Source organism: Petromyzon marinus, chromosome 55 (assembly GCF_048934315.1).
Source record: "Petromyzon marinus isolate PM22_M1 ecotype Great Lakes invasive population chromosome 55, UKy_Petmar_22M1.pri1.0, whole genome shotgun sequence".
NCBI lineage: Eukaryota > Metazoa > Chordata > Hyperoartia > Petromyzontiformes > Petromyzontidae > Petromyzon > Petromyzon marinus.
Window position 1 is genome coordinate 13,390,514 of NC_133721.1, and position 26,347 is coordinate 13,416,860.

Here is a 26,347-nt window from a genome sequence, read left to right on the forward strand (position 1 = left end):
GGTAGTCAACATCTCAGCCACAGCAGCAGGCATCGTCAGGCTCAAGGATGGAACCCACGACCTCCTGCACACCAGGCGAGGTAGTCAACATCTCATCCACAGCAGCAGGCATTGTCAGGCTCAAGGATGGAACCCACGACCTCCTGCACACCAGGCGAGGTAGTCAACATCTCAGCCACAGCAGCAGGCATCGTCAGGCTCAAGGATGGAACCCACGACCTCCTGTACACCAGGCGAGGTAGTCAACATCTCAGCCACAGCAGCAGGCATCGTCAGGCTCAAGGATGGAACCCACGACCTCCTGTACACCAGGCGAGGTAGTCAACATCTCATCCACAGCAGCAGGCATTGTCAGGCTCAAGGATGGAACCCACGACCTCCTGCACACCAGGCGAGGTAGTCAACATCTCAGCCACAGCAGCAGGCATCGTCAGGCTCAAGGATGGAACCCACGACCTCCTGTACACCAGGCGAGGTAGTCAACATCTCAGCCACAGCAGCAGGCATCGTCAGGCTCAAGGATGGAACCCACGACCTCCTGTACACCAGGCGAGGTAGTCAACATCTCAGCCACAGCAGCAGGCATCGTCAGGCTCAAGGATGGAACCCACGACCTCCTGCACACCAGGCGAGGTAGTCAACATCTCAGCCACAGCAGCAGGCATTGTCAGGCTCAAGGATTGAACCCACGACCTCCTGTACACCAGGCGAGGTAGTCAACATCTCAGCCACAGCAGCAGCAGCTTCGGCGTGTGGCTCCTGTGGAACGCAGTGCTGCGGCTGCTGCTGTGGCTACCCATAGCTCCCTTCCCTTGTCATTTGTACATCTGTGAAACTACTGGACGTCTGTGAAAAAGCGCTTCATAGCTCATCGGATTCCTCCAATTTACATGAATATTTTTATTCAACTTGTTACACAATAACCATTACTGGCTGTGAATGCTCGCGGACCCTTGAATACGGATCCGTGCAAATGCTTGCGGACCCTTAAGTGACTGTGTAAATGGTCGCGGACCCTCCAGTGAGTTTAAATTATAAATTGTCGCGGACCCTTGAGTGAGTTTCGGTACGAATGCTCGCGGACCCTTGAGCGAATGTCTGTGTGAATGCTCGCGGACCCTGTAGTGAGGTTGAAGTCTGAATGCTCGCGGACCCTTGAGTGAGTGTCTGTGTGAATGGTCGCGGACCCTTGAGTGAGTGTCGGTGTAAGTGGTCGCGGACCCTTGAGTGAGTGTCGGTGTAAGTGGTCGCGGACCCTTGAGTGAGTGTCGGTGTGAATGCTGGCGGACCCTTGAGTGTCGGTGTAAGTGGTCGCGGACCCTTGAGTGAGTGTCGGTGTGAATGGTCGCGGACCCTTGAGTGAGTGTCGGTGTAAGTGGTCGCGGACCCTTGAGTGAGTGTCGGTGTAAGTGGTCGCGGACCCTTGAGTGAGTGTCGGTGTGAATGGTCGCGGACCCTTGAGTGAGTGTCGGTGTAAGTGGTCGCGGACCCTTGAGTGAGTGTCGGTGTAAGTGGTCGCGGACCCTTGAGTGAGTGTCGGTGTGAATGCTCGCGGACCTTGGGGCAGGGCGAGGCAGCTGCAGCAGCGATGCCGGGCCGCGCGCTGCTTCTGAGGCTCCGGCAGCTGGACGCCTACCCCAAGCCCCTGGACGACTTCAGGGTGAAGACGTTCGGGGGCGCCGCGGGTGAGGAGACCGAGCACGACCACTCACCCGTCTACCCACTCACTCACCCACCCATTCACCCACTCACTCACCCACTCATTCACCCACTCACCCACTCACTCACCCACTCACTCACCCATTCACCCACTCACTCACCCATTCACCCACTCATTCACCCACTCACCCATTCACCCACTCATTCACCCACTCACTCACCCACTCACTTACCCATTCACCCACTCACTCACCCATTCACCCACTCATTCACCCACTCACCCATTCACCCACTCATTCACCCACTCACTCATCCACTCACTCACCCATTCACCCACTCACCCATTCACCCACTCATTCATCCACTCACTCACCCACTCACTCACCCATTCACCCACTCATTCACCCATTCACCCACTCATTCACCCACTCACTCACCCACTCACCCATTCACCCACTCATTCACCCACTCACTCACCCATTCACCCACTCATTCACCCACTGACTCACCCACTCAGTCACCCATTCACCCACTCATTCACCCACTCATTCACCCACTCACCCACTCACTCACCCATTCACCCACTCACCCACTCACTCACCCATTCACCCACTCATTCACCCACCCACTCACTCACCCATTCACCCACTCATTCATTCACCCATTCACCCACTCACCCATTCACCCACCCATTCACCCACCCATTCACCCACTCAATCACCCACTCATTCACCCACTCATTCACCCACTCACCCACTCACTCACCTATTCACCCACTCATTCATTCACCCATTCACCCAACCATTCCCCATTCACTCACCCACTCACCTACTCATTCACCCACCCATTCACCCAACCATTCCCCACTCACTCACCCACCTAACCACCCACTCACCCACCTATCCACCCACTCACCCACCTATCCACCCACTCATTCACTCACCTACCCACTTACCCACGAACTCACCCACCCACTCACCCACCCACCCTGTCACCCACCCACTCACCCACCCACCCTGTCACCCACCCACCCAGTCACCCACCCACCCAGTCACCCACCCACCCAGTCATCCACCCACCCAATCACCCACCCACCCAGTCACCCACCCACCCATCCACCCACTCACCCACCCACCCACTCACCCACCTACCCACCCACTCACCCACCCACCCATCCACCCACCCACTCACCCATGAACTCACCCACTCACTCACGAACTCACCCACTCACGAACTCACCCACTCACGAACTCACCCACTCACGAACTCACCCACTCACGAACTCACCCACTCACTCACCCACCCACTCACTCACCCACTCACTCACTCACTCACCCACCCACCCACTCACCCACCCACCTACCCACTCACCCACCCACCCACTCACCCACCCACCCACTCACCCACCCACTCAATCACCCACCCACCAACTTACCCACCCACCAACTCACCCACCCACCCACACCCACGAACTCACCCACTCACGAACTCACCCACTCACGAACTCACCCACCCACTCACCCACTCAGTCACCCACCCACTCACTCCTTCGCCCACTCACCCAACACACCACTCACTCACTCACCCACGCAACCACTCCCCGCTCACCCTGCAGGTGCACGGGCTACAACACTATACAGTCATCATTCACTGCATTACACAACACTGGCACACGACACCACTACACTACACCACTACACTCCGACAACACCACAGTACACCACTACACCACCACACTACACCACTACACTACACCACCACACTACACCACTACACTACACCACTACACCACCACACTACAACACTACACTACCACACTACACTACACCACTACACTACACCACTACACCACCACACTACACCACTACACCACCACACTACACCACAACACCACCACACTACACCACTACACCACCACACTACACCACCACACTACACTACACCACTACACCACCACACTACACCACTACACTACACCACTACACTACTACTACACTACACCACTACACTTCACCACTACACTACTACACCACTACACTACTACACCACTACACTACACCACGACACTACACCACTACACTACACCACCACACTACACCACCACACTACACCACCACACTACACCACTACACTACACTACTACACTACACCACTACACTACAGAAACTACACTACATCACCACACTACACCACTACACTACACCACCACACTACACCACTACACTACACTACTACACTACACCACTACACTACAGAAACTACACTACACCACCACACTACACCACTACACTCCGACAACACCACACTACACCACTATACTACACCACTACACTACACCACCACACTACACCACTACACTCCGACAACACCACACTACACCACTACACTACACCACTACACTACACCACCACACTACACCACACCACTACACCACCACACTACACCACTACACTACACCACCACACTACACGACTACACCACCACACTACACCACTACACTACACCACTACACCACCACACTACACCACTACACCACCACACTACACCACGACACTACACCACCACACTACACCACGACACTACACCACTACACTACACCACGACACTACACCAACACACTACCACACCACACTACACCACTACACCACGACACTACACCACCACACTACACCACGACACTACACCACTACACTACACCACCACACTACACCACTACACTACACCACGACACTACCACACTACACTACACCACTACACTACACCACTACACTACACCACCACACTACACCACGACACTACACCACCACACTACACCACCACACTACACCACGACACTACACCACTACACTACACCACGACACTACCACACTACACTACACCACTACACCACGACACTACACAACTACACTACACCACTACACTACACCACTACACCACCACACTACACTACACCACCACACTACACCACGACACTACACCACTACACTACACCACGACACTACCACACTACACTACACCACTACACCACGACACTACACAACTACACTACACCACCACACTACACCACTATACACCACCACACTACACCACTACACTACACCACCACACTACACCACTACACCACACCACTACACCACTACACTACACCACTATACACCACCACACTACACCACTACACGACACCACGACACGACACCACGACACTACACCACTACACTACTACACCACTACACCACCACACCACCACACAACACCACACCACTACACTACACCACTACACCACCACACTACACCACCACACTACACCACTACACTACACCACTACACTACACCACTATACACCACCACACTACACCACTACACCACCACACTACCACACTACACTACACCACCACACTACACCACTACACTACTACACCACTACACCACCACACTACACCACACCACTACACCACTACACCACCACACTACACCACCACACTACACCACTACACTACTACACCACTACACCACCACACTACACCACTACACTACACCACCACACTACACCACTACACCACCACACTACACCACTACACTACACCACCACACCGCTGCGTCACACTGCGTGTTCTCACGTCCACCGATGGTCCTCCTCATCGGTGCCCGTGCCGATCACTTCGATTTCTCACGTGACGCAGTTGCTTTTGCACCGATTTCTGTCCGCTTAATCGCTGCCACCCCTGTTGTGTTTCGAGTTATTGTGGTAACAACCCCTCGGAGTCACGCTCGCAGTGAGACTCCCGTGTCTCTCTCTCTCCGCCTGCTCCCGTGAGTTCAACGAAAGAGCCAGGGATCCTCCCGGCACGTCGCGCGATGTTCCTGAGGCACAGCTGGGCCCTTAAGATCCTGCCGCGTTCTTCCCGGGGCAGCTGGCGAGTGTCTGCGTGGCCCCCATAAGCCTCAAAGTGGCTAGGAGATGTTAACTACCTCTCCTGGTGTGCAGGAGGTCGTGGGTTCAATCCCGACCCTGACTCCTGCTGCTGTATATTTAGAGTTTATGTGTCTCTCTCATCATCACGGTGGCTAGGAGATGTTAACTACCTCTCCTGGTGTGCAGGAGGTCGTGAGTTCAATCCCGACCCTGACGCCTGCTGCTGTTTTTTTAGAGTTTGTGTGTCTCTCTCTCTCATCATCATCATCATCACGGTAGCTAGGAGATGTTAACTACCTCGCCTGGTTTGCAGGAGGTCGTGGGTTCGATCCAGACCCTGTCTGCTGCTGCTGTATATTTGGAGTTTGTGTCTCTCTCATCATCATCACGGTGGCTAGGAGATGTTAACTACCTCGCCTGGTATGCAGGAGGTCGTGGGTTCTATCCAGACCGTGACTCCTGCTGATGTATATTTGGAGTGTGTGTGTCTCTCTCATCATCACGGTGGCTAGGAGATGTTAACTACCTCGTCTGGTGTGCAGGAGGTCGTTGGTTCGATCCAGACCGTGACTCCTGCTGCTGTATATTTGGAGTTTATGTGTCTCTTTCATCATCATCACGGTAGCTAGGAGATGTTAACTACCTCGCCTGGTGTGCAGGAGGTCGTGGGTTCGATCCAGACCCTGTCTGCTGCTGCTGTATATTTGGAGTTTGTGTCTCTCTCATCATCATCACGGTGGCTAGGAGATGTTAACTACCTCGCCTAGTGTGCAGGAGGTCGTGGGTTCGATCCCGACCCTGACACCTGCTGCTGTATATTTGGAGTTTATGTGTGTCTCTCTCATCATCATCACGGTGGCTAGGAGATGTTAACTACCTCGCCTGGTATGCAGGAGGTCGTGGGTTCAATCCCGACCCTGACTCCTGCTGCTGTATATTTGGAGTTTGTGTGTCTCTCTCTCTCATCATCATCATCACGGTAGCTAGGAGATGTTAACTACCTCGCCTGGTGTGCAGGAGGTCGTGGGTTCGATCCAGACCCTGACTCCTGCTGCTGTATATTTGGAGTTTATGTGTGTCTCTCTCATCATCACGGTGGCTAGGAGATGTTAACTACCTCGTCTGGTGTGCAGGAGGTCGTGGGTTCGATCCAGACCCTGTCTGCTGCTGTTGTATATTTGGAGTTTATGTGTGTCTCTTTCATCATCATCACGGTGGCTAGGAGATGTTAACTACCTCGCCTGGTCTGCAGGAGGTCGTGGGTTCGATCCCGACCCTGACGCCTGCTGCTGTATATTGGGAGTTTGTGTGTCTCTTTATATCATCATCATTACGGTGGCCAGGAGATGTTAACTACCTCGCCTAGTGTACAGGAGGTCGTGGGTTTGATCCAGACCGTGACTCCTGCTACTGTTTATTTGGAGTTTGTGTCTCTCTCGTCATCATCACGGTGGCTAGGAGATGTTTACTACCTCGCCTGGTGTGCAGGAGGTCGTGGGTTCGATCCCGACCCTGACGCCTGCTGCTGTATATTTGGAGTTTTCGTGTCTCTCTCCCCATGGTCGTGTGAATTTTTCTCCGGATCCTCCGGTTTTTCCCTCTGCATTTACAATCAGCATCACCACGCGTTTTAGAGTGTTTGGCTGCTAGACAATTTGTGCACATGACGACTAATTAGCCACTTTGTTGAGCTATCATTTGTGATGGCCAGGTAAGCTTCTGAAACTAAGGGCTATTATAGTTCAGTGGGTCTTCCCAGGTCAAATATAAATAGCTTTGGTCTGTTTTTAGTTTATACTCGAGTTCACAGTTTGTGAGACGCGTGTTAACATCGTACCCACAGAGAGCTCCTCTTATCCGCCGCGGTGACACGGGGGAGCGAGTGAGGGGAGACTCGTATTGCGGAACCTATAAGCCGCCGGGCTGCTCCGTGATCTGCTCTTGTATCCGCGAGTTCAAACTACGTGGGTAACTGTGGTGGATAATCGGACGCATATTTCGCTCGGCCCTTTTTATTTATCCGTGAAAAAAATGTAGCAGATAATAGGATGAGTTAAATGATGACGTCACCCTGCTGCTGCTCTCTTTAAGACCGGGAGCAAGTGAGGGCTTCACCATTCTGGCGAATTGCCCGATGATGCTGGATGTAATTACCAGCGAAACGTCGTACGCTCAAACTGTAAATGTTGTGGATTCACTCTTCAACACACCGGTGTGGGGCTAAAGTAGTGAACTATTTGTCTTTTGCCCTTCTTTGGTTCTTCGGTAAAGTCACGTAGAATGAGAATAAAATAATAAATTAATAAAATAAAATAACACAAAATTCTCACGACGTTTCGGCCACAACACAAGTGGCCTTCATCAGGTGAAGGGACGAGACTGTCTGGAGGACAGCGCTGTGCTGTCCTCCAGACAGGCCGCTTGTGTTGTGGCCGAAACGTCGTGAGAATTTTAGTGTGTTATTTTATTATTTTATTCTCATTCTACGTGACTTTACCGAAAGAACCAAAGAAGATGAATCCTTGCAGTCACGAAAGCTTTAAATCAAAATATTTGTCTTTGTCAACGTGACATTTTTTTACTGATTGGCCGTGTTGGGTGGTGGAGGGTTACGACACATTTATAAATAACGCGATCTAACCCAAAAACCTTTATTATGAAGATAATAGGATGCCTTTCTGCACAGAGTAATGGATAACGGCGGATAACTCGCGGATAATACTCAATGAATGGGATGGCGGGTGATATGAGTATCATTCGTGGACCCTACAGATGCCACAAATATTAGGAGTCGCGGGTAATAGTCCCGGTTGTTTACATTCCGCGAAGTATCGCGTGCCTTACTAACGGCACAACTTAGCAATAGGGCGGCGGATAGGAGGGAGTTCACCCGGGACAGGAGTCGGTAGTTCAGGCTGCTCCTGACCCGCTGGGCCGGTCGTTGACGGCCCGTCGCTGACGACCACTCGCCCACTGAGCCCTCAGCCTCACGGCGCAGCGTGCGAGACGCCGCCGCCGCCGCCATCCGCCGCCGTGCCTGCGGTTTGCGTAACGTCTTGATTCCGACGTCCTGGTTTTTTTTTTCTCGCAGTCACCATCGTGAGCGGCCTCATCATGTCGGTGCTCTTCCTGTCGGAGCTGCAATACTACCTCACTAAAGAGGTAACCGCCGCGGCGGGGCCGAGTGTCGCATCGACCCGCAGGTGGCCACGCGAAGTGTCGAACGCCCGCTGCGTTTTAGCCACCCGGGTTTGCAGCTTCCCACACCTCATCGCCGCGCTCCCACAACCCCCCTTTCATTATTTTGTTCAGAAGAAGAGCCACTCCCTGTTCTTTAGCAGTCTCCGGCCCCGAGTAGAGGACTATCCATCCCTCGTGGTGGCTGGAGCCGGAGCCAGAGCCAGTCCACCGGACCTCCTGAACGCCGCATAGATCTAGGCAGTACCGGTCCAACTTCCGACAGAGGAGTGGCAGCCTCTCCTCCGCAGTGAGCATTCGAACATTCCACGTGGCCACTCGCAGTGGCTTTTCACTGTTTCTGGAGGAACCCCGAGGGTAAGTTTCAGTCTCCTGGGATTTGGAGCCAGGAGACGTCATAGACCCCTGTCCCCCTGGGGCCTCCGGCACAAGCTTAACACACACAAAAAACAAAGACAAACATCCCCCATATAGCCTGTAACATACTTTTTTTGTTAGCGAGCACACACACACACCTAATGAGAGGTAGGAGCTGTGTGCTCCGCGCCAGCTGTGCGCGTCTGGGTCTGTGCCGTGCTCGTACCCCCCGTGCGTGACCCCGTGCGTGACCCCCACGTGTGTGACCCACGTGTGTGACCCACGTGCGTGCCCCCGTGAGTGTCCCCCGTGTGTGACCCCCGTGCGTGTCCCACGTGTGTGACCCCCATGTGTGTCCCCGTGTGTGACCCCCGTGCGTGACCCCCACGTGCGTGACCCACGTGCGTGACCCTCGTGTGTGTCCCCGTGTGTGACCCACGTGTGTGTCCCCCATGTGTGTGTCCCCGTGCGTGCGTTCTCTCGCCCAGGTGCACCCGGAGTTATTTGTGGACACGACGCGTGGAGACAAGCTGAGGATCAACTTGGACGTGGTCTTCCCCCGTATGGCGTGCGCGTGTGAGTGACAGGCGCCGTTTGTCCGCGCGACGGCACGGGTAGAGTCAGAATAATTGTTTATTTTTATTTTTACAAACGTTTTTATCGAAACAAAACGCGAGCCCGAAAAGTTCCGGTTAACGGGGGTCGCAGAATATCCGCGGCCATTAATGTCGGCGCGACGGAATCGCAGGAAAGGGGGAGGGGAAGAAGCGGAATTGAGGTCCCCTTCCCCACCGCTGCTGTCCCGGTCACGTGAAGACCTCGCGTTAGGGGGAAGATGGAGATTTAAATGGGGAGGGAAAACAGGGGAGGGGAGGGAAGAATCATCAAGCTAGAGATTGGGGGGGGGGGATGGGCAGGGGGGGTAGAAGGGAAAAGGAGGAGAGGAGGTGGGGAATAATAAGAAATAGTTTCTCTACATTTGGTGTTCGTGCCATTCTGAATAGCACAACGCAACCATGAGAGCGACGGCCGGCAATTGTAGCATCACGAAGCCGCAGAGGTCTGCGTCAAACCTCCTGCTGGTGCAGTGGAAAAACCACTCACACGTCTAGTGTGGGGAGTCTGTGGGACGTGTGTTTGTCGGCTGTGTGTGTGGGACGTGTGTCTGTCGGCTGTGTGTGTGAGACGTGTGTCTGTCGGCTGTGTGTGTGGGACGTGTGTCTGTCGGCTGTGTGTGTGGGACGTGTGTTTGTCGGCTGTGTGTGGGACCGTGTGTCTATCGGCTGTGTGTGAGACGTGTGTTTGTCGGCTGTGTGTGTGGGACGTGTGTTTGTCGGCTGTGTGTGCGAGACGTGTGTCTGTCGGCTGTGTGTGCGGGACGTGTGTCTGTCGGCTGTGTGTGCGGGACGTGTGTCTGTCGGCTGTGTGTGTGGGACGTGGGTCTGTCGGCTGTGTGTGTGAGACGTGTGTCTGTCGGCTGTGTGTGTGGGACGTGTGTCTGTCGGCTGTGTGTGTGAGACGTGTGTCTGTCGGCTGTGTGTGTGAGACGTGTGTCTGTCGGCTGTGTGTGTGGGACGTGTGTCTGTCGGCTGTGTGTGTGGGACGTGTGTCTGTCGGCTGTGTGTGCGGGACGTGTGTCTGTCGGCTGTGTGTGCGGGACGTGTGTCTGTCGGCTGTGTGTGTGGGACGTGTGTCTGTCGGCTGTGTGTGTGAGACGTGTGTCTGTCGGCTGTGTGTGTGAGACGTGTGTTTGTCGGCTGTGTGTGTGGGACGTGTGTCTGTCGGCTGTGTGTGTGGGACGTGTGTCTGTCGGCTGTGTGTGTGGGACGTGTGTCTGTCGGCTGTGTGTGTGGGACGTGTGTCTGTCGGCTGTGTGTGTGAGACGTGTGTCTGTCGGCTGTGTGTGTGGGACGTGTGTCTGTCGGCTGTGTGTGTGAGACGTGTGTCTGTCGGCTGTGTGTGTGAGACGTGTGTCTGTCGGCTGTGTGTGTGGGACGTGTGTCTGTCGGCTGTGTGTGTGGGACGTGTGTCTGTCGGCTGTGTGTGCGGGACGTGTGTCTGTCGGCTGTGTGTGCGGGACGTGTGTCTGTCGGCTGTGTGTGTGGGACGTGTGTCTGTCGGCTGTGTGTGTGAGACGTGTGTCTGTCGGCTGTGTGTGTGAGACGTGTGTTTGTCGGCTGTGTGTGTGGGACGTGTGTCTGTCGGCTGTGTGTGTGGGACGTGTGTCTGTCGGCTGTGTGTGTGGGACGTGTGTCTGTCGGCTGTGTGTGTGGGACGTGTGTCTGTCGGCTGTGTGTGTGAGACGTGTGTCTGTCGGCTGTGTGTGTGGGACGTGTGTCTGTCGGCTGTGTGTGTGGGACGTGTGTCTGTCGGCTGTGTGTGTGAGACGTGTGTTTGTCGGCTGTGTGTGTGGGACGTGTGTCTGTCGGCTGTGTGTGTGGGACGTGTGTCTGTCGGCTGTGTGTGTGAGACGTGTGTTTGTCGGCTGTGTGTGTGGGACGTGTGTCTGTCGGCTGTGTGTGTGGGACGTGTGTCTGTCGGCTGTGTGTGTGGGACGTGTGTCTGTCGGCTGTGTGTGTGGGACGTGTGTCTGTCGGCTGTGTGTGTGGGACGTGTGTCTGTCGGCTGTGTGTGTGGGACGTGTGTCTGTCGGCTGTGTGTGTGGGACGTGTGTCTGTCGGCTGTGTGTGTGGGACGTGTGTCTGTCGGCTGTGTGTGTGGGACGTGGGTCTGTCGGCTGTGTGTGCGAGACGTGTGTCTGTCGGCTGTGTCTGTGGGACGTGTGTCTGTCGGCTGTGTGTGTGGGACGTGTGTCTGTCGGCTGTGTCTGTGGGACGTGTGTCTGTCGGCTGTGTGTGTGGGACGTGTGTCTGTCGGCTGTGTGTGTGAGACGTGTGTCTGTCGGCTGTGTGTGCGGGACGTGTGTCTGTCGGCTGTGTGTGTGGGACGTGTGTCTGTCGGCTGTGTGTGTGGGACGTGTGTCTGTCGGCTGTGTGTGTGGGACGTGTGTCTGTCGGCTGTGTGTGTGGGACGTGTGTCTGTCGGCTGTGTGTGTGGGACGTGGGTCTGTCGGCTGTGTGTGCGAGACGTGTGTCTGTCGGCTGTGTCTGTGGGACGTGTGTCTGTCGGCTGTGTGTGTGGGACGTGTGTCTGTCGGCTGTGTCTTTGGGACGTGTGTCTGTCGGCTGTGTGTGTGGGACGTGTGTCTGTCGGCTGTGTGTGTGAGACGTGTGTCTGTCGGCTGTGTGTGCGGGACGTGTGTCTGTCGGCTGTGTGTGTGAGACGTGTGTTTGTCGGCTGTGTGTGTGGGACGTGTGTCTGTCGGCTGTGTGTGAGACGTGTGTCTGTCGGCTGTGTGTGTGAGACGTGTGTCTGTCGGCTGTGTGTGCGGGACGTGTGTCTGTCGGCTGTGTGTGTGAGACGTGTGTTTGTCGGCTGTGTGTGTGGGACGTGTGTCTGTCGGCTGTGTGTGTGAGACGTGTGTCTGTCGGCTGTGTGTGTGAGACGTGTGTCTGTCGGCTGTGTGTGTGAGACGTGTGTCTGTCGGCTGTGTGTGTGAGACGTGTGTTTGTCGGCTGTGTGTGTGGGACGTGTGTCTGTCGGCTGTGTGTGTGAGACGTGTGTCTGTCGGCTGTGTGTGTGAGACGTGTGTCTGTCGGCTGTGTGTGTGAGACGTGTGTCTGTCGGCTGTGTGTGTGAGACGTGTGTCTGTCGGCTGTGTGTGTGGGACGTGTGTCTGTCGGCTGTGTGTGTGGGACGTGTGTCTGTCGGCTGTGTGTGTGAGACGTGTGTCTGTCGGCTGTGTCTGTCGGCTGTGTGTGTGAGACGTGTGTCTGTCGGCTGTGTGTGTGAGACGTGTGTTTGTCGGCTGTGTGTGGGACGTGTGTCTGTCGGCTGTGTGTGTGAGACGTGTGTCTGTCGGCTGTGTGTGTGAGACGTGTGTCTGTCGGCTGTGTGTGTGAGACGTGTGTTTGTCGGCTGTGTGTGGGACGTGTGTCTGTCGGCTGTGTGTGTGGGACTTGTGTCTGTCGGCTGTGTGTGTGAGACGTGTGTCTGTCGGCTGTGTGTGAGACGTGTGTCTGTCGGCTGTGTGTGTGAGACGTGTGTCTGTCGGCTGTGTGTGTGAGATGTGTGTCTGTCGGCTGTGTGTGTGGACGTGTGTCTGTCGGCTGTGTGTGTGGGACTTGTGTCTGTCGGCTGTGTGTGTGAGACGTGTGTCTGTCGGCTGTGTGTGGGACGTGTGTCTGTCGGCTGTGTGTGGGACCGTGTGTCTATCGGCTGTGTGTGAGACGTGTGTCTGTCGGCTGTGTGTGGGACCGTGTGTCTATCGGCTGTGTGTGAGACGTGTGTCTGTCGGCTGTGTGTGTGGGACGTGTGTCTGTCGGCTGTGTCTGTGGGACGTGTGTCTGTCGGCTGTGTGTGTGAGACGTGTGTCTGTCGGCTGTGTGTGTGGGACGTGTGTCTGTCGGCTGTGTGTGTGAGACGTGTGTCTGTCGGCTGTGTGTGTGAGACGTGTGTCTGTCGGCTGTGTGTGTGGGACGTGTGCCTGTCGGCTGTGTGTGTGAGACGTGTGTCTGTCGGCTGTGTGTGTGAGACGTGTGTCTGTCGGCTGTGTCTGTCGGCTGTGTGTGTGAGACGTGTGTCTGTCGGCTGTGTGTGTGAGACGTGTGTTTGTCGGCTGTGTGTGGGACGTGTGTCTGTCGGCTGTGTGTGTGAGACGTGTGTCTGTCGGCTGTGTGTGTGAGACGTGTGTCTGTCGGCTGTGTGTGTGAGACGTGTGTTTGTCGGCTGTGTGTGGGACGTGTGTCTGTCGGCTGTGTGTGTGGGACTTGTGTCTGTCGGCTGTGTGTGTGAGACGTGTGTCTGTCGGCTGTGTGTGAGACGTGTGTCTGTCGGCTGTGTGTGTGAGACGTGTGTCTGTCGGCTGTGTGTGTGAGATGTGTGTCTGTCGGCTGTGTGTGTGGACGTGTGTCTGTCGGCTGTGTGTGTGGGACTTGTGTCTGTCGGCTGTGTGTGTGAGACGTGTGTCTGTCGGCTGTGTGTGGGACGTGTGTCTGTCGGCTGTGTGTGAGACGTGTGTCTGTCGGCTGTGTGTGGGACCGTGTGTCTATCGGCTGTGTGTGAGACGTGTGTCTGTCGGCTGTGTGTGGGACCGTGTGTCTATCGGCTGTGTGTGAGACGTGTGTCTGTCGGCTGTGTGTGTGGGACGTGTGTCTGTCGGCTGTGTCTGTGGGACGTGTGTCTGTCGGCTGTGTGTGTGAGACGTGTGTCTGTCGGCTGTGTGTGTGAGACGTGTGTCTGTCGGCTGTGTGTGTGAGACGTGTGTCTGTCGGCTGTGTGTGTGAGACGTGTGTCTGTCGGCTGTGTGTGTGGGACGTGTGTCTGTCGGCTGTGTGTGTGAGACGTGTGTCTGTCGGCTGTGTGTGTGAGACGTGTGTCTGTCGGCTGTGTCTGTCGGCTGTGTGTGTGAGACGTGTGTCTGTCGGCTGTGTGTGTGAGACGTGTGTTTGTCGGCTGTGTGTGGGACGTGTGTCTGTCGGCTGTGTGTGTGAGACGTGTGTCTGTCGGCTGTGTGTGTGAGACGTGTGTCTGTCGGCTGTGTGTGTGAGACGTGTGTTTGTCGGCTGTGTGTGGGACGTGTGTCTGTCGGCTGTGTGTGTGGGACTTGTGTCTGTCGGCTGTGTGTGTGAGACGTGTGTCTGTCGGCTGTGTGTGAGACGTGTGTCTGTCGGCTGTGTGTGTGAGACGTGTGTCTGTCGGCTGTGTGTGTGAGATGTGTGTCTGTCGGCTGTGTGTGTGGACGTGTGTCTGTCGGCTGTGTGTGTGGGACTTGTGTCTGTCGGCTGTGTGTGTGAGACTTGTGTCTGTCGGCTGTGTGTGGGACGTGTGTCTGTCGGCTGTGTGTGAGACGTGTGTCTGTCGGCTGTGTGTGGGACCGTGTGTCTATCGGCTGTGTGTGAGACGTGTGTCTGTCGGCTGTGTGTGGGACCGTGTGTCTATCGGCTGTGTGTGAGACGTGTGTCTGTCGGCTGTGTGTGTGGGACGTGTGTCTGTCGGCTGTGTCTGTGGGACGTGTGTCTGTCGGCTGTGTCTGTGGGACGTGTGTCTGTGGGACGTGTGTCTGTCGGCTGTGTGTGTCTGTCGGCTGTGTGTGCCGGACGTGTGTCAGCTGTGTAAACACCGATAGCTGCTGTTTTCTCAGCTCAATGATCCCCTCTGCACACACGAGTGCGGTTAATAACCCTGAATAGCCCGTTTGTGTATTAGAGGACACGATACAGTACGATGCATAAAAAAATAAATAAGCATGTATTTTTTATCTCTACATGAAAGTGCAATTTTAATGCATCGGCCAATTGGTCTTGTCAACATACGTGCACCAGCAATATTTGTTTAAGCACACAAACCTTGTACTGGTGTTGAGCTTGGTTTAATCAGCGGGCATACTGAACCATTGCTGCTGGCTTCCCAGATGTTATCGATCGGTAAGAGCGCTCCCTCTAAACTAGGGGTGCACGCAACCCTAGAGCCCTGCGCGGTAAAATTAGTCGCCCAGTTTGTTCCACCCGGATGCTCTTCTCAACTATTAAACTAAACATTATTTTTTTTTGACCAGCTAAGGCCCACTGAGGTGTACGGCTCTTTTCAAAAGCCACCTGTCCATTAATGATCGCTCAACGAAGCGGCTTATCGGGTGCAAATTTTACAGCGGCCGAATACTCTAAACATACATCGATTTTAAATGTGCAGGGAAAACCGGAGGACCCGGAGGAATAATCCACGCGACCACGTGGAGAGAGACACGTACACTCGAAATATACAGCAGGCATTGGGGTCGGGATCGAACCCGCGACCTGCATAGCAGGCAGAGGTAGTTAACATTTCGCCACCGTGGCGCTTAGTGCGGCCAGAATCCAGCGATGGGTGAATGTAGTAAATTTAACCAGCTGCGGGCTTTCGCGACCAATGTTACGATTCGATTTTTGGGTCAGATGGCCTGAGCAGAATGTGCGTCGATGATGTGGCACCCTTGCGGGGGCGCTCGTTGATGACGTCACGCCACCTATTTAAGGCCCAAGACCAGAGGAGAATCTCACAATCCTGGCCACGTACCTCGTGACGCCGGCTGTAACTCCCGGCGAAACGTCCACGCCCGGTTGGGAAACGCCGGGCGCGGGATCGCTCTCCCGCAGCGCTCGCGGTCATAGATCGGCACATTCGTTCGTGATGCCACAACTTTGCCAGTTTGGCTATGTCGGGTGGAGGAGGCTCTACGGCACGCCGTGTGACGTGCTGCGACTGAGCACCCTGGGAGGGGAGAGTGAACTCTCCTGCCGGGTCCGCGAGCGGTCCCTCGTCACGAAGGTGACCGACGTGCATTTTGCGTTGACCCGCGGCCCTCCCGTCTTGTAGGCGGTTACCTTTGTCGGTAGCATCTGGCAGTTTGGCGGCCGGGTTTCTCTCTCTAACAAACCTGATGGTGGTTATAGTCGTTGCCGAGATCGAACACGTGTGGCTGGATGACGTCGGTCCGGAAAATCAAGAGGCCGTTGAACTTAAGAACATAATATATATTTAATTTTCATGCGGAAAAAGACGAACGGAAGTCCGCTTATCAACTTCATCGCCCATAATGCTCCCACGATAACTCAGTGGGTGGGGGGCGGGGGGGGGGGGTTGGTTACATTTATTTGTCCCATCAACTCGGGCTTCTTGGCTCGAGCGCAGTGTGTTGTCTGCGGTAACGTCCGGAGCGAGGCATGCGCGTGCACGCTAAGCCGGTTAAGGGTGTGTGTGCACTAGCAAGCCATGCGCAGCATCGTGAGCGATCCTTAACCCTTTCCCCCGTTCCGAGACGTCAACAAGTTGCAGGGTGCGGTGTCCCGTTCACCGCTGCATCTCGGAACGCTCAAGCAGTTCAGCGTTAATTCTATTTAAAGCGGCGTTACGGCGCTGATTTTAACGTCACTGGACTCCCCGTAACGATACGACCACCGCACTCTACGATAGTTGGCGCCGAACTGTGCCGCACGCCCTTCTTCCGCACGGCCTTTTACTTCCGATTCTGTTCTGAATCGATTCTGTTCTGATGACGTACGCGTACGATGACGTAGACACACGTCATGGGAACGGGAAAGGGTTAATAAATTAGCATTGAAAGTTTTAGAGTGGAGACGTCGTGAGCTTGAGCGGACGTGGGGTTTTTGTGTCGGTGTCTCGCCGCGCGTCGTGCAGTCCTGAGCCTGGACGCGATGGACGTCTCCGGGGAGACGCAGATCGACGTGGAGCACCACGCTCTTCAAGAAGCGCCTCGACGCCCGCGGGCAGCCCGTGGCGGCCGAGGAGGAGAAGCACGGTACGGGCACGTGTGGCAGCGTCGGAACCGGTGGCTCGTGCACACGGCCTCTGTGGACGGGAGGCGGTGGCTCGTGCGCATGGCTTCTGCTGTCCTTACGCCCTGCATCCTGCACAGGCACAAGCACTCAACCAAGTGCCGTTGAGGAGCATTTGCCTTGTTTGGGCAACAGAGTCCGGGGAATGTTCGTCAATGTTAAGTGTGCGTGGAGTGTCTCTGTAGTGAACAACTCGGTGCTCAACAAATCTTGAGTGCCTCGGGTTCAATTCCCAGTCTTGCTCACCAGCGCCATTTCGTATCTAAGCATGGGCAGCGGCAACCCCCTCGGTTTGCTCTGTTTGAAACGAGCCGGCGTTGCGGTGTGGACCACATCGGCGTTAGGGACGCGATGGCGACTCTAATGCGGCCTCGTGCTTTGCTGGCCATCGTGGGAGGCGCTTGCTGATGAAGTCATCCATCTCTCCGATTGGTTTGATCACGCGACTCATCGCACAACACGCACCTTCAATTAGCACCGTTGGTCACGTTACGGTGCACAGGAAGTTCAAGCACGCACGTGCATGGGAACGGTTGGAAACGAAAAAGTCTCGCCTCTATTCCCATGCGTGTACAGCTGGTCGGGCGGTCGTGGGCAGAGCTCCGTGACGTCATTGGCATTGTGGGCCGCTTCACGTTGGGCGTGGCTTGTGGGGGTTTCCTGCCTTCGGGAGGCAGGATGTTGGGTCGGCCCCCCGTATTTGAAAGGGGCTTGAGTAATCGGTCAGACGGAGTCGATTGCAATGCTTTAGTTAATTGATCGGCTCAATCGGCTGTTCTCCCCGGCCCTATCCGCTGTTGGCGGTGTTCATGACAGCCCGTTGCGCAATGAGGGAGGTGTCGACTTCGGTCTCACGTTTGTGGGGGATAACACCGTCGAAAGTAAGTGCATCAAACGCTCGCCCGTCGCAGGTGTTACGTGTGTGGTTCACGGTTCGTAATTCGACACCCATCCCTCCTTTTGTTTTATATTATCCCACACCAACCCAACACATTAAACAGGAAGTATTTTAATGTCAAATATCATATATATTTTCAAGTGTTAAATATATCTTTTTGCGGAAAATGTATAGAATGGAAAAAAAAATGTCGCGTACAATACTGTACATGTATCTGTGTAAAGTACTGCAGTCTGGCGGCTGAACCTCAATGTCTCCTCGCTAGAGGCTGGGAACGCCACGTGACCTGGGGCCTGTGATGGGCCGCTTGGGAGACGAGTTGTAAACAAGATGGCGCGTGTGTTCCCTATTATTTACCTATTTATTTAAGGTAATTCATTAAACAGATAGATTTTCGTAGGCCAGTATCGCTATCCACGAATCTTCGGAGAAACGTGTCCCTCGCGAGTGATGCGAGGGAATCCCGTACGTGACGACGCGCGACGCGGTGCTCAGCTGCGACTGTGCTGCGCGTGCGACTGTAAGTGCAGAAATCGGTAAGCTGGAGGAGATTCCAGACCCCACGGCGCTCGACCCCAACCGATGCGAGAGCTGCTACGGCGCCAACGCCACCGACCTGCAGTGAGAGACACCCCTCCCTCCCTCCTCCCTCCATCCCTCCCTACCTCCTCCCTCCATCCCTCCCTACCTCCTCCCTCCCATCCCTCCTCCCTCCCTACCTCCCTACCTCCTCCCTCCATCCCTCCCTCCCTCCTCTCTCCCTCCCTCCCTCCCTCTTTACTCCTCCCTCCCTCCTCCTTCCCTCCCTCCCTCCCTCCTCCTTCCCTCCCTCCCTCCCTCCTCCCTCCCTCCCTCCTCCTTCCCTCCCTCCCTCCTCCTTCCCTCCCTCCCTCCCTCCCTCCTCCTTCCCTCCCTCCCTCCCTCCCTCCTCCTTCCCTCCCTCCCTCCCTCCCTACCTCCTCCCTCCATCCCTCCTCCCTCCCTCCCTCTTTACCCCTCCCTCCTCCTTCCCTCCCTCCCTCCCTCCTCCCTCCCTCCCTCCCTCTCTCCTCCCTCCCTCCCTCCCTCCCTCCCTCCTTCCCTCCCTCCCTCCCTCCCTCCTTACTCCTCCTTCCCTCCCTCCCTCCCTCCTCCCTCCCTCCCTCCCTCCTTCCCTCCCTCCCTCCCTCCCTCCCTCCCTCCCTCCCTCCTTACTCCTCCCTCCCTCCCTCCTCCCTCCCTCCCTCCCTCCCTCCCTCCCTCCCTCCTTCTCTCCCTCCCTCCCTCCCTCCTTCCCTCCCTCCCTCCCTCCCTCCCTCCCTCCCTCCTTACTCCTCCCTCCCTCCCTCCTTACTCCTCCTTCCCTCCCTCCCTCCCTCCTCCCTCCCTCCCTCCTCCTTCCCTCCCTCCCTCCCTCCCTCCTCCCTCCCTCCCTCCCTCCCTCTCTCCCTCCCTCCTTCCCTCCCTCCCTCCCTCCCTCCCTCCCTCCTTCCCTCCCTCCCTCCCTCCCTCCTTACTCCTCCTTCCCTCCCTCCCTCCCTCCTTCCCTCCCTCCCTCCCTCCCTCCCTTCTTACTCCTCCCTCCCTCCCTCCCTCCTTCCTCCTCGTCCCTCCTCCACGTTCTGTCCGTCGTCGTCCGGACGCTGCTTCGTGCTCTGGCCGGCGAACGGCACGTGCGGCGGCGCGTATGACGAAACCAAGCACAGGCATTTGTCAGTATAGATGATATCAAAGTGTGTAGCCCCAGTGGCTTCCTCACATCGGAAGGTGGAAGAGCGTTGCAGAAGGCCGCGGAAGCGCAGCCGAACGCGCTCGATCCGGTGGCCGCCTTCCTTCGATGGCAACGCGGCATTGGAGCCCATCGCACCCTAAAGATGATTCGAGTTCATCTCGAAATGTGTTTCCCTGAGAGAATACGCTGCCCCCCACACCTTTTGCTTTTGAAAAACAAATTCCCATTTTGACTCGGGGCCGTTCTTGGAGCTCGCCGCCTCCGCCGCCTCCGCCGTCACCGCCGTCACCGCCGTCACCGCCGCTACCACAACCACAGGCTGCCTGGCACTGACGAGCGGTCTCCGTGCTCGCGTCGCCCCCAGGTGCTGCAACACGTGCGACGACGTGCGCGAGGCCTACCGGCGGAAGGGCTGGGCCTTCAAGAACCCCGAGGTGATCGAGCAGTGCCGGCGCGAGGGATTCTCCAACAAGGTCCGCGAGCAGAAGGATGAGGGCTGCCGCGTCTACGGGCACCTGGAGGTGAACAAGGTGAGCGCCATCCCCCGACCCCACGCGGGCCGCGCCGATCGGATAGCTTTGTAGCTCGTGGTCAACACGTGTTGCATCGTTGGGGAGAGTGTTCGAATGCTTAGTCTGGTGAGAACCCAAGAGACCAGCCCTGGACTGTATTTGTTTAAGGTTTCTGTAACTCAATTGCAATTGCGCTGTGATCGGTCTAAAAATTAATCGGCCCCAGCCGTCTCGCGCTCCAGGGAATTTATCGTTAAGCACCGATTCGTGTTCGCGCAGTGTTCTCGACGCAGGTGATTACACCCCGATTTCTATTTGTATTTATGTACGTGTGTTGGAAAACCGGAGGAAGCCATTCCCACACACACACAATGAGCATGCTGCTCCATGCCCGAATCTCTATACACGTGTGTGTATTGGACTGCTTTCGCACCGTACGTAGCCAGCCGTGCTAATCGGAGGTGCCGCATCGCCGGCACTTTATTTGTTTGTCCTCAGGTGGCAGGCAACTTCCACTTTGCTCCTGGGAAGAGCTTTCAGCAGGCTCACATTCACGGTAAGGCCGCCGCGTCGCACTAACCGGTGCACGGTGGCGCCGAGCGTGCCGTCGCACGGGAAGCGTCGCGTTGTGCGGGTGGCGAGCGGCGACCGCTCTCTCCCCGCGGGTGGCGAGCGGCGACCGCTCTCTCCCCGTGGGTGGCGAGCGGCGGCCGCTCTCTCCCCGCGGGTGGCGAGCGGCGGCCGCTCTCTCCCCAGGGCTCGTTGTCGGTGGAGCCCTTCGCCTCGGAGTTATTTTTTTCCCCGCTCGTCTTCATGCTCGTTCGTTTGTGGACAGTTTGTGAGACCGGATCCGCGAGCGGCCATGTTTGTTTAGTTCCACTGTTCTCCGCGCCCAAACGATGAGAAAACCCAACGCGACGGAGAAGCGAGTGCGCAGGCCGGACGAAGCAGCAGATTCGACAACACGCAGAGACACACATTGGTTCTCGCGCCGAAGGGCTTTGCACGTGCGGTGAGCGTTGTCTGCTCTGCTTCACCCGGCCGTGCGGGCCCCAAATACACCTCCGATCAGCGCGGTTGGCTACGTGCGAAATAAGTTCAACATACGTACGTACAAATAACCCTTCTCAAGGGTAAATAAACAAAGAACAGACAATACGCCTCCTTCATCTAGTCGTCCCTCCACATGTAATTTTGAACACATCCCATCAGCATTACTTCTTTCTGGAGTGCCATTTATTTTTCATCAGCTTTGGTTGAACAAGATGGAAACTGGATCGGTTTTGACATTCCCTGTCTCATCATCCGTGGGTCAGGCTCCGCTTCAACCAATGCAGGTTAATTTCTAGATGTCTAGGCACGGATCCTGTCCGTTAGATATGGGTCTTGTAGTGCGACGAAAAACACAGAGCCAGAGCGAGCTGGTTTAATGCCACCGCTCCTTACCCCGGTTTTCAGTTTTCGTGTGCAGCACGCAAGGTTGCACACGAGAGGGCAGCAGAGGGCTTACTCTTAACCAAGCAACCGCTTCCTTCAGAGGTATTCGGTGCATGCAACGCATTCGCGGCGCAGTGACCCAAGGGCAGAAATGCGTGATTGCTTTAACTGCCGAGACGACATCTTCAATGAGACGCAGGCACGCGGCAAGTCACAACAAACGGCCATCGCTGTCTCGCAAAGCCTCGCATTGAGACAGTCAAGCCGGTTTGGAAACGAGTGTGAGAATAAAAGATCGTTGCTCTGTGTGGGACCTAACACCAAAACGATGCGCCACGTAACTTGGCGCCGCCCCAAATGTTGAAGGCGATGAGTGGGCGCAATTCACCAACTCGGACAAAGCTAAATAACGGCCGAATCGTTGGCACTGAATCGTACGTATGTATGTATGCGCGCATGTATGTTGAACGTCCTGTGCACCGTACGTAGCCAACCGTGTTAATCGGAAGTGCGGGGGAAGGACAACAAACGAAAACACAAAGCAGTTCCAAAGAAATTAGTTTTAAATCTAGACGATCAAAAGTGCATAGCTCCAGTGGCTTCCTAATATCGGAAGGAAGAGCTTTCCAGACGACCGCAGATGCGTATCTGGAAGCGCCGCGCGATGCGGTGACCGCAGTCTTTGTTTGTTGGCCGGCCAAAAGCCGCTGCTGCTGCTGCTGCGAGGATGACCTGAGTTCGCATGATGTAGGGATAGTGTTTTGTGACGTCGTGTAAATCATGACAATTGACGGAATCGAGGAAAGGGTGGCGATTTTTTTCTGCCGCTCCGTTTAGTTTGGTGTTGCTGTCTCGCGGCCACCCGAACCTTGGCCGATCCACGCCGGTTCGAGTGGCTTCCACTCTCATTCCACCCCCGCTGAGCTCGTGCCAACGCTCGCAACCGATCACTGAATTTGTTTGTAATACCGCATGCGTGGAAAGGACTAAAGTTGTCATCCAAGAAAAACTGAAATGATAATTAAAAGGAACGGCATGTCAACCTCAGAGTGATGCGTGCTCGGAATTGCGCTGAGAGACGGACGGGGGAACGTGTGAATTAGAGAAGACGAGCAAGGTTACTGACGTCCAAACTGCGAAGAGAATTAAGTGGGCTTGGGCAGGACACGTCGCCAGAAGGGATGATGGTGCGATGGTCAGGAATAATAATAATAATAACAAGAGTGGCAGCCAAGGAATGGAATGCATCTGAGAAGAGATGAAGCGATCCGTTGAGTCCATGTGCATGTCATGGACAGATTGCTGCATTGCAGGGATCGTGAGAGGCGGCAGTGGCGGTGCCGTCGGGAGGTGGCCTACCACCAGGTGTGGATTGATCGTGGCTGATGATGATGATGATGCTGAAGAATGGTGTATGTACGTTGAACTTATTTTGCACCGTACGTAGCCAACCGTGGTTAATCAGAATTTTGGGGGGCGAAAGGACAACAGACTAAACACAAAAAGCCGTTCCAATGAAAAATTGAGTTTTCAGTCTAGATTTAAAACTGCATAGCTCCGGTGGCTTCCTAACACGATGTTAACTCACTCACAATGAAAACGTCGATGCGCCGACGTGAACAAACAAAAAAAATTCATGGATGCGGGACAAAAGCGACCCTCGCTGGAAAGTGAAACCGTCCGAGACGCTGGAGCGACGATTTTGCCGTTGCACGCCCCGACGGCACGGCTTTGAAGCGAGCTCCGGTTTCTCTGCCCGATGCGAGAACCGCGATCGCATGCGGGGGGGGGGGGGGGGCGGGGGGGGCAGGGGGGGGCGCCCACACGCACGACGTCGCTGACGAGCAGCGCTTTGATTTTTGTGGAGAAGAAAGCGGTGGAAGGATCGTGGACGTGACCTCTCCTCGGGGAGTCTGAGTAGAGGTCTCTCTCCCTCTCTCCGTCGCTCTCTCCCTCTCTCTCGCTCGGCTTCACGGCCAGGGGTCAGGGTCACTTGCTGCGTTGGGATCTGTGCCCCCCCCCCCATCCCTTCGCCCGTTTCCAAGTGCGTTTGTTTTTAACACTGATGCCCCTTAGCGGTTGTACGACAAAAACACAGACAATGTTAATGTTTGCACATTTTTGCTGGACCCCCAGCTTTGATCTCAAGTTTTGAGTTTTATTTTGTTTAACCGGGTAAGAACGTAATAGACCCAGGATAGTCTGATTTGCAAGAGTGACCCGGGGCATTAGTTTACCAGTAGGGGCGGCGAGTGGGGGCGATGATTGCTTTGCATAATCCCAATTCAGTAATTTGAAGGCCGGGAATCAAACTCGGGCTCCCATGGTCATAGTGTAGTGCCCTAACCACTGTGGCACCACTCCATTTGTACCACCACTCCACTTGGGCCAGTGATATGGCCCGGATGTTCATGGTTTCGAATCTGGCAGTGCCGCCCAGGCTATTACTTGCGGGTGTTTTTAACCCATAAAATCCGAAGCGCAGGGCTGCTTCACAGCGGACGTTGAAGATCATCCCCGCATCGTTTTGCCGGCATCACAGAGTCCAAATTTGTCAAATTCGAAAACTTTCACCGCACATTGCTCTATTGGGATTGCACACAGTGGCGTTCATCGCCACCCCTCCCTCCCCTCCTGGCAGACGAATGCCCAATTGCAAGCCAGATTTGCGCACAAGGGCAGCTGCCACTGGGGGAGGGGTGCCCTTTTAAACGTTTGCGATGAGATGTGATGCAAATTACCCCGAGAGGCCCCGGGCGCGTAGGTGCCCGGTCAAGCACAGCCGTTTCCGTCACGGTGGAGTGGATGTGTGCGGTGTTGGGCACCGCGACCTCCGTGCGAGACCTGCCGCCCTGACTAGAGGCCTGCTGACAGTTTTCGCCGCAGCACTAAACGTCTTCTTTGGTTCTTTCGGTAAAGTCACGTAGAATGAGAATAAAATAATAAATTGATAAAATAACACAATAATATTCTCGCACTAAACGCGTCGAAAGCACACGGCCTCCGTGGATATGCAAGCAGGATCAGCATGATCGACAGCATGCACGGTGTCCAGAGGACAGGCTTGGCAGCTCGCTTCAAAGCCGGGACGTCGGGGCGTGCAACGGCAAAATCGTCGCTCCAGCGCCTCGGACGGTTTCACTTTTCGCCGAGGGTTGTTTTCTCCCCGCTAACATTATTTTTGTTTGTTCACGTCGGCGCATCGACGTTTTCATTGCGAGTGAATTGACATCGTGCTAGGAAGTCACCGGAGCCGTGCACTTTTAAATCTAGATTTTAAACAAAATTTTTCTTTGGAACGGCTTTTTGTGTTAAGTTTGTTGTTCTTTGCCCCTGCACCTCTGATTATCCACGGTTGGCTACGTACGGTGCGAAAGAAGTTCAACGTACATACATCATCAGCAGCGTCCTAATAAGGATGACACCGGTTCACAATTGTCTGTCTGCATTACTGCCATTGTCAGTCGCTCACATTTTGCCAAATGTACTTTGATGGTGATCTAAGGCAAGACCGCCTCAGTGCACTTCTTCAGGAACTGCTGATTGTTTTTGCATAATGCACTAAGGCCGAGTGCTTTTTACACGGTTGGCGACGTATGGTGCGAAAGAAGTTCCACATACATACATACATAGGTGTTTCCGTGGTGTTCAAAACATATGGGTTTCCGGCCGACACTTATCCTGTTGTGGTGGTTGGTTTTTCTCATCGGTTACAGTCCTGAGTATTAGCCACGGCCAGCTGAAAGGGATCTCTTTTGACTTTTATATAAATCACGAAGGCCGTTGTATTTTTCTGCAAAGAGAAACAGAAAAGCACGCACGCACGCACGCGGCCGAGCTGCTGGCTACAGGTTTGTGACGGTGTCTCTCGTCCGCTCGCCGTGAGAATGCAGTCGCGATGGCAATGCGCTCAATGTTTGTTTTGTGTTCTCCCCCCTTTCTCGTCTACAGTCCACGCCCTCGAGCGTAAGTGAACCCTCAACGGTTTTACTCGTGACGTCCCCCTTTGCACGCAAGGATTTGATCCCTAACGTCCCGACCCCTTAACCGTCGCGCCCCCCCGCCGGGCTGACCGCCGCTAATCCACTAACAGCAGTGCGACTTTGTAGCGAGCATGCGCGACGCGGCCGTGCCGTTTTGCGGCGGCGGTGGCTCGGCGTTTCGCCGTTCGAGCCATCGTGTACCGCGTGTGAGCCACACGTAAAACCCTGACGCCGACGAGCTGGGTGCAGTCGACTCAAATTTGAGTAAGCTTGGACGGTGTGTGTG

At 55.3% G+C, this 26,347-nt stretch overlaps 1 protein-coding gene across 1 annotated transcript in view; it reads left to right on the top strand.

Moving 5' to 3' along the window:
* Window positions 1–1,310: 1,310 nt before the first annotated feature.
* The window catches only part of LOC116954626 (endoplasmic reticulum-Golgi intermediate compartment protein 3-like), a 55,736-nt gene continuing 30,699 nt past the window's right edge, over window positions 1,311–26,347 (top strand). The window contains 9 exon segments of the mRNA XM_032975287.2: window positions 1,311–1,685; window positions 8,664–8,734; window positions 9,616–9,703; window positions 17,363–17,421; window positions 17,423–17,483; window positions 18,949–19,039; window positions 20,494–20,659; window positions 21,140–21,197; window positions 26,030–26,044. Coding sequence (XP_032831178.2) covers window positions 1,589–1,685; window positions 8,664–8,734; window positions 9,616–9,703; window positions 17,363–17,421; window positions 17,423–17,483; window positions 18,949–19,039; window positions 20,494–20,659; window positions 21,140–21,197; window positions 26,030–26,044 — 706 coding nt within the window. The 5' untranslated portion in view covers window positions 1,311–1,588.